Source organism: Hemiscyllium ocellatum, chromosome 6 (assembly GCF_020745735.1).
Source record: "Hemiscyllium ocellatum isolate sHemOce1 chromosome 6, sHemOce1.pat.X.cur, whole genome shotgun sequence".
Lineage (NCBI taxonomy): Eukaryota > Metazoa > Chordata > Chondrichthyes > Orectolobiformes > Hemiscylliidae > Hemiscyllium > Hemiscyllium ocellatum.
In genome coordinates this window covers 67,489,923-67,502,807 of record NC_083406.1, presented here as the reverse complement: position 1 = coordinate 67,502,807, position 12,885 = coordinate 67,489,923, and the positions used below count along the sequence as shown (strand labels likewise).

Below are 12,885 nucleotides of genomic sequence, written 5' to 3'. Positions count from 1 at the left end.
TTTACTTGAACGATCTAGATGAAAGAACTGAGTGTGTTCAGCCTACATTTGCAGATAATATAAAGAAGGGTTGAGGGACAAGTAGCATTGAGGAAGCGGGGAGGCTGCAGAAGAATTTGGACAGATTAGGCGAAGTGGCAGATGGAGTACAACATGGGAAGGTGTATGGTCATGCACTTTGATAAGAAGACTAGAGCATGGACTATTTTCTAAATTGGAAGGAAGTTCATAATTCTGAAGTGCAGAGAGACATGCGAGAATCCTGGGCTAGAACTCCCAAGGTAAACTTGCAGATTGAGTCAGTAGTTAGGAAGGCAAATGCAATGATGGCATTTATGTTGAGAGGACTTGAATATAAAACAGAGGTGTACTTCTGAGGCTCTGTAAGGCTTTGGTCAGAGCACATTTTGGACAATTGGGTGCAGTGTTGTGCCCCATATCTCAGGAAGGATGTACTGGTCATGGAGCATGTTCAGAGGAGGTTCACTGGAATGGTCCCAGGAATGAAAAGCTTAACATATAAGGATTGTCTGGGTTTATACTCTGGAGTTTAGAAGGAAGTTTTGGTTGGGGGGCGCGGTGGATCTAATTGAAACGTACGGAATACTGAATAGCCTGGACAGAGTAGATGTTGGCAAGATGTTTCTATCAGTAGGAGAGACTAGGACCCAAGGGCACAGCATTAAAGTAATGATAAGACTTTTTAGAACAAAGATAAGGAGGAACTTCTGAAACTAGAGAGTGGTGAATCTGTGGAATTCATTGCCACAGAAAGCTGTGACAGCCAGATCATTGACTGAATTTAAGACTGAGATAGATAGGTTCTTGAGTACCAAGCGGCTCAAGGGTTATGGACAGAAAGTAGGAAAATAGGGTTGAGAAACTTATCAAGCCATGATTGAATGATAGAGCAGGCTCGATGGGCTAAATGGCCTAATTTCTGCTCCTATGTCTTATGGTCTTATTGGAAGTAAGGGAAGGTGACTAAACATTCTGTTAACTGTGTCGTTTATGAGGAACGTCATAAAGGAAAAAGGCAAAGTATAGCAGTCAAGAGATGTAGAGGAGGGTTTCAGAGCTTGAGTCCCAAGTAGTTTTAGAAATGGCAGCCAATGGTGGAGCATTAAAAAGTGAGGATGGGCAAGAGGATTTTAAGACTGGAGGAGATAATGGAAACAAGGAATCAATTGTGACTCAATTTTGTTTTGATACTATGACAGATGCAGATATTTGGGTTGGGATTGGAACAGGCTTGTGTAACTGGGATGGGGAAGTGGCAACCATGAGTGTGCAACGGAAGATGATGCAGCATGTGAGGATGTGGGCATGGGATAAGAAATGAGAAAGATCCAAAACAAAACTGCCCTTTCTCCCTGCCCGCTTCCTTTCCTCCTACCAACACGTTCCCACTTCATTACCATCACCATCACACACCTCCCATTACTCACCACCCTCTTACATTACATACACACTACAAACGTAAAGTCAGTCTCGGGTGCGAGGCAGCCTGCTTATGATCACTTCCTTGTGCTCCCCTCCCAAACTATGAATTCTGCCTCAGTCAGCTCGGTGTGTACGCTACTAACTCCTTAGCCCTAGTTCCCGCCTGTTCTTTGATGCTTAGGACTTGGGGTCTAATTCTTAAACTCTTACTTTTGTCTTTTTGATTATGTTAAGTCTGTTACTTAGCAGTTTTTAGATTAGATTACTTATAGGTTGCTCATTTAAATGATCAATTTTTTTAAAAAATGAAATTCGTATTTACTGTTGTGCCAGATGTATCTTTCTGAAATTTTTTCACCATCCCCCAAGTGAGACAGAAATTGAAATGTGAACCTTATCCTATTCCTCCCTGCTCCCCACTCCTGAATAGAAGGAAGTTGGTCAAACCTGATCTACAAGATTCACTGCAGCAATCTGCTAAGTTTCTTCAAAACCATCCTCCACATCCAGAGTCACATATTGCATGAGTTAATTGTTTGAAAATACCATTTTCATGTGTGGGTGCTGCAAGCACTTCTTTAGATTTTACCAATTTTGTGGGGATGGGCGCCATGCTGTCAATGGCTACTTACTTAACCATCATGTTGAAAGATTTGGGAACCTTTTAGTAAACAAATGCCTACTCCATGTTCACAATTTTCTTTTCTTTCAGGCACTGCAAATACTATAAATCCATCAAGAAAACAGAATTGTATAATGCATGTTGATATGGACTGCTTCTTTGTATCAGTGGGCATTCGTGATCGTCCAGACTTGAAAGGTTTGTATACATCGAACTATTAGAAGTGGTTAAATTGTTGAATTGCTGTGTGAGCTGTGTACTCTGAATGGGACCATACTCTCGTTAAGGCTGGTGTGGAATTTTGAAGCACATTATTTGCTGCTTTGGAGATTTCGGAAACTGAACTTTGTGAAATACTGTCTTGATTTGTTGCTGTATTCACTGTTCTTGACCACTGGTATCCACTGGTTTTCATTTCATAGAGTCAACGAGATGTACAGCATGGAAACAGACCCTTCAGTCCAACCCACCCATGCTGACCAGGTATCCCAACCCAATCTAGTCCCACCTGCCAGCTCCCGGCCCATATCCCTCCAAACCCGTCCGATTCATATACCCATCCAAATGCCTTTTAACTGTTACAATTGTACCAGCCTCCACCACTTCTGGCAGCTCATTCCATACACATACCACCCTCTGCGTGAAGAAGTTGCCCCTTAGGTCCCTTTTATATCTTTCCCCTCTCACCCTAAACATATGCCCTCTAGTTCTGGACTCTCCAACCCGAAGGAAAAGACTTTGTCTATTTATCCTATCCATGCCCCTCTAAGAGTGCATGGTTAGTATCAAAGAGCCCGCATGAGTAAGATCAAGGCCAAGTGAGTATACCCGGGTCAAAAACAGAAATTACTGGAAAAGCTCAGCAGATCTGGCAGCATCTGTGAAGAGAAATCAGAGCTTCGGGTCTGGGGACCCTTCATGTTCTGAGGAAGGGTCCCCAGACCTGAAACATTAACTCTGATTTCTCTTCGGAGGCTGCCAAATCTGCTGAGCTTTTCCAGCAATTTCTGTTTTTGATTCTGACTTATAGCATCTGCAATTCTTTTAGTTTTTATTGAGTATACCTGGGAATTTGGTTCAGAGTCAGAATTTGGTGCCTGAAGTAAGATTTACTGCAAGAAGTGAAGTGTACTGAGTAGGCAGTTCAATAAAGTGCGGGGATGCTTTTTGTTCTTCTACTCTTTGTCAGTCTGTAGCATTTGATCCCCATTTGAACAAGGAGCAGGCAATTGTATCATTAAAAACTATAACCTTGTCAGGATTCTAAGAATGGTATTGTTTTATCAGTATTGTAAAATTTAGTGTCAGTGGTAACATTTATTGGGAGGTGTAGGCTTTATTAATTACAAATCCAATTGTGATTAATTAGCACATATTGGAGACAACAGGACAAGTGCTCTTCTACGATTGCAGAATATGGAAGCTCCTGAATGCCAGTATGATACAGGGTGCAAATGTCTGCAGTAAATGCTTGCTTTGACTGAGTGACTTACAGCTGGAATCCGTGCTGCAGACACATCAGGGACAGGGACGGTTGCTGGACATCACTTGAGGATGCAATCATACTCTTTGGGATGGGGGTCTTCTGATTTGATCAGGAACAAAAACATGTGACTGCAAATAAGGCAGATAAGAGGAGTGCAGGAAGCTCAGCCATTGCAATTGTCCAACAGGTTTGTGTGTTTCCTCAGCTTGTTTGCATGAGGTTGAGGGTTGCAGGGTGGATGAGCTACCTGACCAATGCACCATGGTGCAGGGAACCATTCAGAGGGAGAGTAAACAGAAATTTTTTTAATGGTAGGGGTGTACAGTGAGGTCGGGCAGGAAATGACATTGTTCTCAGCAGCAAAGAACACATGTCTAGACCACTGTTGTCAATCTGATGCCAGAGTTCAGAATATCTGCTCTGAGCTGGAGAATAATTTGCAATCAGAGAGGGGAGGATATAGTTGTAATCACCAAAGGCATAGGTAGAACTAGGAGAAAGGTTCTACTGAAAGTATCTGAGAAGTTAACTGCTAAATTATAAAACAAATCTTCAATAATAATAATCTCTGGATCACTACCTGAACCACATTTAAGTTAATGTGGTACTTAAGGATTGGTTTGGGACAAGTGAGCTCTGATTTGTGGACCACTGCTGTCACCAGTGTAGGGGAAACAATTATCAGTTATTGTTGGAGCAGTGTATGTCTGAACTGTGCTGGAATTAGTGTATTCGTTTCATCAGTCTAGGCATTTGGACATCTCTGGCTGGACCAATATTTATTGCCATTCATAGTTGCCTTAAGAAGGTGGTGATGAGCTGCCTTCTCAGACAGCTGACATCCATTTGCTGTAGGTAGACCCACTATGCCATGAGTGAGAGGGTTTCAGAATTTTTACCCAGCAACACTGAAAAAATGATTACGTATTTCCAAATCAGAATGGGAATGATTTTGGGTCAAACGTGGAGGTGGTATCCCCATGTATCGACTGCCCATGTCCTTGTAAGTAGCGGTGGTCATGGGTTTCGAAAGTGCTGCTTTAGCCTGGTGGTGTGGAATTTCAGTGGAGAGTATTCCATCAAACTCTTGACTTGGCCTGAAGGGCTTTTGGCCGAAACGTCGATTTCACTGCTCGGATGCTACCTGAACTGCTGTGCTCTTCCAGCACCACTGATCCAGAATCTGGTTTCCAGCATCTGCAGTCATTGTTTTTACCTTTATAGACAGTCAGACTTTAGTGAGTTCCATTTGGCAGGATTCCTAGCCAGTGACTTGCTTTTGTACCTGAAGTGTTTATATGGCTGGTCCAGTGCAGTTTCTGCTTGGTGGTACTCCTAGGTTGTTGATGGAGGGGATTCAGAAATGCTAATGCTAAATGTCAAATTTCAAGGGGAGATGATTAGATTATTGATTGTGGGGTAGTTGTTGCCTTGCACTTGTATGGCATGAATGTTAATTGTTATTTTCATCAAACGTTTCTACTTCAGATAGTAGGGTGTCCAAGGGGTAACCATCTTCAGCTGCTTCACCAGTGACCTAATCAAAGATGGTAATGTGCAATATTAGAGATAATCTTGATTCAGAAGATTAGGATATTGAATTGGTTTGGGTGGAGATGAGGAATAGTAAGGGAAGCAAGTAATTAGTGGAAGTGATCTGCAGGTTCCCACTAGCAGGAACCATGATTTGGCAGTAAGTTTACAAGAAATGCTGGGAGCCTATGATAAAGGTACAGCAATAATCATGAGTGATTTTAATCCACATGTAAACTGGAAAAAATTATATTGATAATATTAACCTTGATGAAGAGTCCATAGAATGCCAAAGAGAATTTCTTGCAACAACACAGTGTGGGATAACCACAGGCTTCTGTGAGGGGTTCAAAAAAAGGTCTAAGCAGACTCAAAACATTAGCACAGTTTCTCTCTCCGCAGATGCTGCCAGACCTGCTGAGTTTCTCCAGCATTGTCTACTTTTGTTAGAGAGCAGACCATACTAACACTGGTTTTGTGTAATGTGACAGGATGCATTCATGATTTCACAGTAAAGACAATTCTGAGTATTAGTGATCATAATATGCTTGCATTTTATCTCCAGTTTGAAAGGGAGATGGATAGTTCAAAGACTGGTGTTTTACCCTTAAGTTAGGGCAACAATGCAGAAGGGCATGCAAGCTGAGCTGACTGTATTGAATTGGCATATTCAGCTAGGCAATAGATCAGTAAAGTAGTAGTGATGTACATTTAAAGAGATATTTCAGATTATTTAGAACAAGTACTATACAAAAAGAAAGCAGCAGGACCAACCATCTCTAGTTGCTTAAAGAAGTTTAGGAAAGCATTAAACTTAAGGAAAAACACAATTATGCAAAGACGAATGGCAGGTCTGATGACTAGTCAGAATACAATGAACAGTATTGAAAGCCTACAAGATTAATTGGGACAAATTAATTAGAGCATGACAGGAAGCTAGCTAAAATTGTGAAAAGAAATCGCAATAGTTGAGAGAGGTGGTCCTTTTTGCCAATAATGGGATGTTAATTGTTCATAACAAAGAAATAGCACGTAAAGGTAATAAATAATTTGCTTCTATCTTCACTACATATATTTCACAAAAAACAGCTCAGAATTACCTATAAATGAGGTGGTATATGACAGCAAGGAACTTAGAGTCATAGAGATGTACAGCATGGAAACAGACCCTTCGGTCCAACTCGTCCATGCCGACCAGATATCACAACCCTATCTAGTCTCATCTACCTGCACCCGGCCCATATCCCTCCAAACCCTTCCTATTCATATACCCATCCAGGTTTAAGGTGTAGGTTTGTTCGCTGAGCTGTAGGTTTGATGTCGGACGTTTCATTACGTGGCTAGGTAACATCATCAGTGGCGACCTCCAAGTGAAGTGAAGATGTTGTCTCCTGCTTTCTATTTATATGTTTGTCCTGGATGGGGTTCCTGGGGTTTGTGGTGATGCTATTTCTTGTTCGTTTTCTGAGGGATTGATAGATGGTGTCTAGATCTATGTGTTTGTTTATGTCGTTGTGGTTGGAGTGCCAGGCCTCTAGGAATTCTCTGGCATGTCTTTGCTTAGCCTGTCCCAGGATAGATGTGTTGTCCCAGTCGAAATGTTTTTTTTCCACCGTGTGTAGGGCTACGAGGGAGAGAGGGTTGTGTCTTTTTGTGGCTGGCTGGTGTTCGTGTATCCTGGTGGCTAACTTTCTTCCTGTTTGTCCTACGTGGTGTTTCGTCCAGTCCTTTCATGGAATTTTGTAGATGACGTTGGTTTTGTCCATGGGATGTACTGGGTCTTTTAAGTTTGTAGTTTTTGTTTGTGTGTTGGTGGGTTTGTGTGCTACGAGGATTCTGAGGTGTCTTAGCAGTCTGGCTGTCATTTCTGAAACTACTTTGATGTATGGTAAGGTGGTTAGGGTTTCTGGCTGTGTTTGGTCTGCTTGTCGTGGTTTGTTCTTGAGGAATCTGCGGACTGTATTTTTTGAGTATCCGTTCTTCTTGAATACGCTGTATAGGTGGTTCTCCTCTGTTTTCCAAAGTTCGTCTGTGCTGCAGTGTGATGTGGCTCGTTGGAATAGTGTTCTGATACAGCTTCGTTTGTGTGTGATGGGATGGTTGCTGGTGTAGTTAAGTATTTGGTCAGTGTTTGTCGGTTTTCTGTATACGCGGGTTTGTAGTTCTCCGTTGTCCGTTCTTTCGACTGTGACGTCCAGGAATGTGAGTTTGTTGTCGGTTTCTTCCTCCTTGGTGAACTTTATGCCTGTGAGGGTGTTGTTGATGATATTAAATGCCTCTTCTATCTTGATTCGTTTTGTGATGACAAAGGTGTCATCCACTTAGCGGACCCAGATTTTTGGTCAGAATTCTCTGGCATGTCTTTGCTTAGCCTGTCCCACTCACTTGGAGGTCGCCACTGATGATGTTACCTAGCCAGGTAATGAAATGTCTGGATATCAAACCTACAGCTCAGTGAGCAAACCTACACCCTAAACCTCAACCTGAGCTACAAACCTTGCAAAAACCCATCCAGATGCCTTTTAAATGTTGCACTTGTACTAGTCTCCTCAACTTCTACTGGCAGCCCATACCACACATGCACTCCCCTCTGCATAAAACAATTGCCCCTTGGGTCTCTTTTATATCTTTCCCCTCTCACCCTAAACCTATGCCCTCTAGTTCTGGACTCCCCTACTCCAGGGAAAAGACCTTGTCTATTTACCCTATCCATGCCCCTCATGATTTTATAAACCTCTGTAAGGTCACCCCTCAGCCTTTGACGCTCCAGGGAAAACAGCCCTCGCCTATTCAACCTCTCCCTATAGCTCAAATTCTCCAACCCTGGCACAATCCTTGTCAATCTTTTCTGAACTCTTTCAAGTTTCACAACACCCTTCCGGTAGGAAGGAGACCAGAACTGCATGCAATATTCTAAATAACCAATATTCCAACAGTGGCCTAATCAATGTCCTGTGTACAGCCGCAACATGACCTCCCAACTCCTGTACTCAATGCTGTGACCAATAAAGAAAAGCATACCTGACACCGCCTTCACTATCTTATCTACCTGTGACTCTACTTTCAAGGAGCTATGAACCTGCACTCCAAGGTCTCTTTGTTCAGCAACACTCTCTAGGACCTTACCATTAAGTGTATAAGTCCTGCTAAGATTTGTTTTCGCATTTATCTAAATTAAACTCCCATCTGCCACTCCTCAACCCCTTGGCTCATCTGATCAAGATCCCGTTATAATCTGAGGTAACCTTCTTCGCTGTCCACTGCATCTCCAATTTTGGTGTCATCTGCAAACTTACTAACTATACCTCTTATGCTCACATCCAAATAATTTATATAAATGATGGACCCAGCACCGATCTTTGTGGCACTCCACTGATCACAGTCTGTAAAACAACCCTCCACTGCCACCCTCTGTCTTCTACTTTTGCGCCAGTTCTGTATCCAAATGGCTAGTTCTCCCTGTATTCCATGAGACCTAACCTTGTTAAGCAGTCTCCCATGAGGAACCTTGTCGAATGCTTTACTAAAGTCCATATAGTTTGCGTCTACCGCTATGCCCTCCTCAATTGTCTTTGTTACTTCTTGAATAAACTCAGTCAAATTTGTGAGACATGATTTCCCATGCATAAAGCCATGTTGGCTGCCCCTAACCAGTCCTTGCCTTTCCAAATACATCTACATCCTGTCCTTCAGGATTCCCTCCAACAACTTGCCCACCACTGACGTCAGGCTCACTGGTCTCTAGTTGCCTGGCTTGTCCTTAACACCTTTCTTAAATAGCGGCACCACATTAGCCAATCTCCGGTCTTCCGGCACGTCACCTATTGATGATACAAATGGTGAAATTACAATCACAAGGAAAGCAATGCTGATTGATAAGTCTCTGGGTCTAGATGGACCCTCCCCCCACCCGCCCCCGCCTCTCAGGATTTAAAAACGGTGTCTAATGAGGTAGTAGTTGTGTTGGTATTAATTTTCCAAAATTCGTGAGGTTCAACAAATGTCCTGTGTGGAAAATATAACTCCTTTCTTCAAGAGGTGTGAGGCAGAACTCAGGAAACTATATACTGGCTAGCTTGACGTCTATCATAGGGAGTGTGTTAGAATTGATTATTAAGGAGGTTGTAAGCAAATGGTTGGAAAAATGCAAATTACTGAAGAAGAGTAAGCATGGTTTCGTGACATGGAAGTTAATTTACATCAATTCATTGGAATTCTTTGAAGGTGTAACATGCAGTATGGATAAAGGGGAGACCACTGATATACTGTACTTGGATTTCCTTGAGACAATTAATGACTCAGTTATTTTGCAATGAAGGAGCTTTTGGAGTAGGGATTGGCACTTGATCATGCACAAAAGATTGGCTGCCTGGAAGAAAGCAGTGTGTAAAAAAGGATCTTTGGCAGACTGAGATGAGTAGTGTGTTGTATGGGTTTCTGCTAAGCCCTTAACGTTTTTGAAATTTATAGAAATGATTTAGTTAAGGAGGTTGACGATATAGTGGCTAAATTTGCAGACACAAAGGTAGGTTGGAAAGTGGGCTGTGACAACATAAGGTGCAATACCGATATAGATAAGTTGAGTGAGTGAACAAAAATCTGGCAGATGGAGTTTAATGTTGCTCAATTTGGCAGGAATAATGGAAGTTGTTATGAGTGGAGAATGACAGCATATTTCCAAAGGAGCAGAGGGATTTAGTGCTTTAGTACACCTCTCACAGAAAATTAGTATGCAAGAACAGCCAGTGATTAAGAAAGCTAATGGAGTCCTGTCCATTGTTATGAGAGCAATTGAAGACAAAGCTAAAGATTTTATATTTCAGTTTCACAGGGAATTGGTGACAGACTGGGTTTGTTTTCCCTACAGAAGAGTGATGGAGTATTGGATTGATGTTTATAAGATCTTGAATGGTCTTGACAAGTTGGATGTGGAAAGGATGTTTACTCTTGTGCATTAGTCTAGATCTAGGAGATGCTGTTTTAAAAGCAGGATTATTCAGGTAGACAAAGGGAAATTTGTTCTGAGGGTTATGCATCTTTGGAATTCTCGGCTTCAGAAAGTGGTGGAGTGGAGCAATCAAATATTTTTCGAAGTCAGAGGTCACAAAACATCAGTTATAGTCCAACAGGTTTATTTGAAATCACACAAGCTTTCGGAGCGCAACCGCTTCATCACATGCAATGAGAGCAGGGCATATGGACAGAAACCAGTCAGGTTCTAGGTTAAAAGTCTGAGACAGATTCTGAACAAAGCCTCACGTCTACAGTTCAGTATCTGACCCGAGATGTCACATTTTACATATAATCAGGCAGAGCGATAGTGATAATGATAGCACAGTACTGACATTGATTTTATAAACATTTTACACGTCATCTAACACTCTTGATCAGCTGCAGAGATGTATTATCTGATACTCTACTCACACCAGTTGTATGATCATTTGGCCTGGCTGCTGTTGATTTCTCTGCCTAAAAATTCTGTATCTATGTGCTCTGCTCTCTCACCACTTGACGAAGGGGCTACGCTTCAAAGGCTTGTCTGATTTCAGATAAACCTATTGGACTATAAAGTGGTGTCATGTGACTTCTGACTATGTCCACCTCAGTTCAGCACCTGCACCTCTACAAGGTAGACACTGGTAGATTCTTGTTCAGCAAGAGAATCTGAGGTCATTGGAGGAAGGTGAGAATGTGGAATTCAAAACACAGTCAAATTATCCATGATTTTCTTGAATGGTGGAGCAGGCTTGAAGAGCCATATGGCCCACTCTTGCTCCCAGTTTGTATGTTTGTAAGGTATGAAGAACAAATCAATCTTCACAATCTATGCTACAGAGAATTTTTCAACTTTTCCCTTTGCGTTCCACATAGTGGGCTACACTGACACATTCATGGTCATAGTGCCAAATTGAAAGGCTTTAAAATGTTGTAGTTAATAGCTCAGCCATAATTATATAGTAGGGTCGGATTGACATAGTTAGGCAGTCGTTTTTCAGAACTGAAGATTGCACATTTCAGAAGGAAGGGTGTGGGTTGGAATAATGATTTAAGCAGAGATCAGGTACCAGTATGAAGTGGGTACAGCTTTTCTATAAGTGAAATTTCAGGATAGCATTAAGACTGGATCCTGGATGAATACTTGGGTTGGGAGCCAGAATGTAAGTGTAGGGTCAAATACAGCATCTGATTGATAGCATAACTGTGATAATACTATTGTCACTAGAATGGAAAAGGTTATCTAAACAATTGCTAGTGAACCTGATATTTCTGATCTACCTGTTTAAATGTGTCTGACAACCTCTGGAGTAGGTGGGACTTGAACCAAACCTTCTAGACATTGGTTGGGGCACTATCACTGCATCAAAGAGTTATTGGGAGATCTGTAACAAGTTGGTTGAAAACTGTTAATAACTATATGCATTGTTACTTGAATACCTGGAAAGAGACTGCTATTTGCATTCACTATAATACTGAGAAGAAGTATTTACTGCTATCTGATTTAGAGTCTTGTGCAGTGGTAGTGTCATTACCCTATTTACTGTCCAGTCTATCTTGCGACAATGGTTACCTGGTTATCCTCTGGACAGTTATATGGTATTGGTCCTGGTAAATTTATTTAATATATTGAATAAAATACTCATTGGGACTTCAATAGGCAGGTTGGTCGCAGATCTCAAGAAAAGGAAATTGTGAAATGTCTATGAGATGGTTGTTTTTGGAGCAGCTTGTTACAGAGCCTGCTAGGGAACACACAGTTCTGGATTTGGTGATGTGTAATGAAGCAGATTTGATTCGGGAACTGAAGGCGAAAGAACCAGCAGGGGGCAGTGATCATAATATGATAGAATTCACCCTGCAGTGTGAGAAGCGCAAGCTGGAATCAGATGTAACAATATTACAACTGAATAAAAGTATCTGCAAAGAAATGGAATTTTGGTTGGGAGGGAAGCCTCACAGGGAAGATGCTGGAGCAGTAATGGCAAGAGTTTCTGGGAGTAATTCGGGAGATACAGCAGAGATTCATCCCCTAAAAAGAAGAAACATTCTAAGGGGAGAACGAAGGGAATTCGGGGACAGCATAAAGGCAAAAGAAAAAAACATTCAGTTTGATGAATATTAGTGGAAGCTTTTAAAATGAGTAGAGGGTAACTTTCTAAAAAGCCATAAGAGGGCAGAAGATGAAATATGAGAGTAAGTTAGTTAGTAATACAAAAGAAGATTGCAAGAGTTTTTCTGATATCTAAAAGGTAGAAGAGAGGCATGAGTAAACATTGAACTGCTGGAAAATGAGGCTGGAGAAATAGTAATGGGTAACAAAGAAATGGCAAAGGAACTAAATAGGTGCTTTGCATCAGTTTTCACAATGGAAAACCCAACATACTAGAACTTTGAGAGTCGGGGACAGAGTTGGATGTAATGGCCATCACTAAGGAGAAGGTGCTGAGGAAGCTGAAAGTGGACGAGGTGAACTACACCTGAGAATTCTGAAAAAAATAGCTTAAGAGATTGTGGAGGCATCTTTCTGGAATCACTTGAGTCAGGGAGGGTAATATAACCTGAGTTACAAACCTTCTCAAAATCGATAACACCTCACTTTCAGAGGGATGGAGGCGGAAGGCAGGAAATTATAGGCTGGTTAGCCTGATGTCAATCATTGATAAGATTTAGAGTCCATTCTTAAGGCTAAAATTGTGGAATCCTTGAGGGTACATGGTAAAATAGAGCTGAATCAGTCTGGCTTCTTTAATGGGAGGTCATTCCTGACAAATCTGTTCGGATTCTTTGAAGAGTAAATGAGCAA

General features: G+C 41.7%; 1 protein-coding gene across 3 annotated transcripts in view; it reads left to right on the top strand.

The window, feature by feature from the left end:
- rev1 (REV1 DNA directed polymerase) overlaps positions 1–12,885 on the top strand; it is a 139,228-nt gene that overhangs the window by 37,842 nt on the left and 88,501 nt on the right. For all 3 annotated transcript variants that reach the window (XM_060826630.1, XM_060826629.1, XM_060826631.1), the window contains exon 7: positions 2,156–2,263. In XM_060826630.1, coding sequence (XP_060682613.1) covers positions 2,156–2,263 — 108 coding nt within the window. The remainder of the gene's footprint in view (positions 1–2,155; positions 2,264–12,885) is intronic.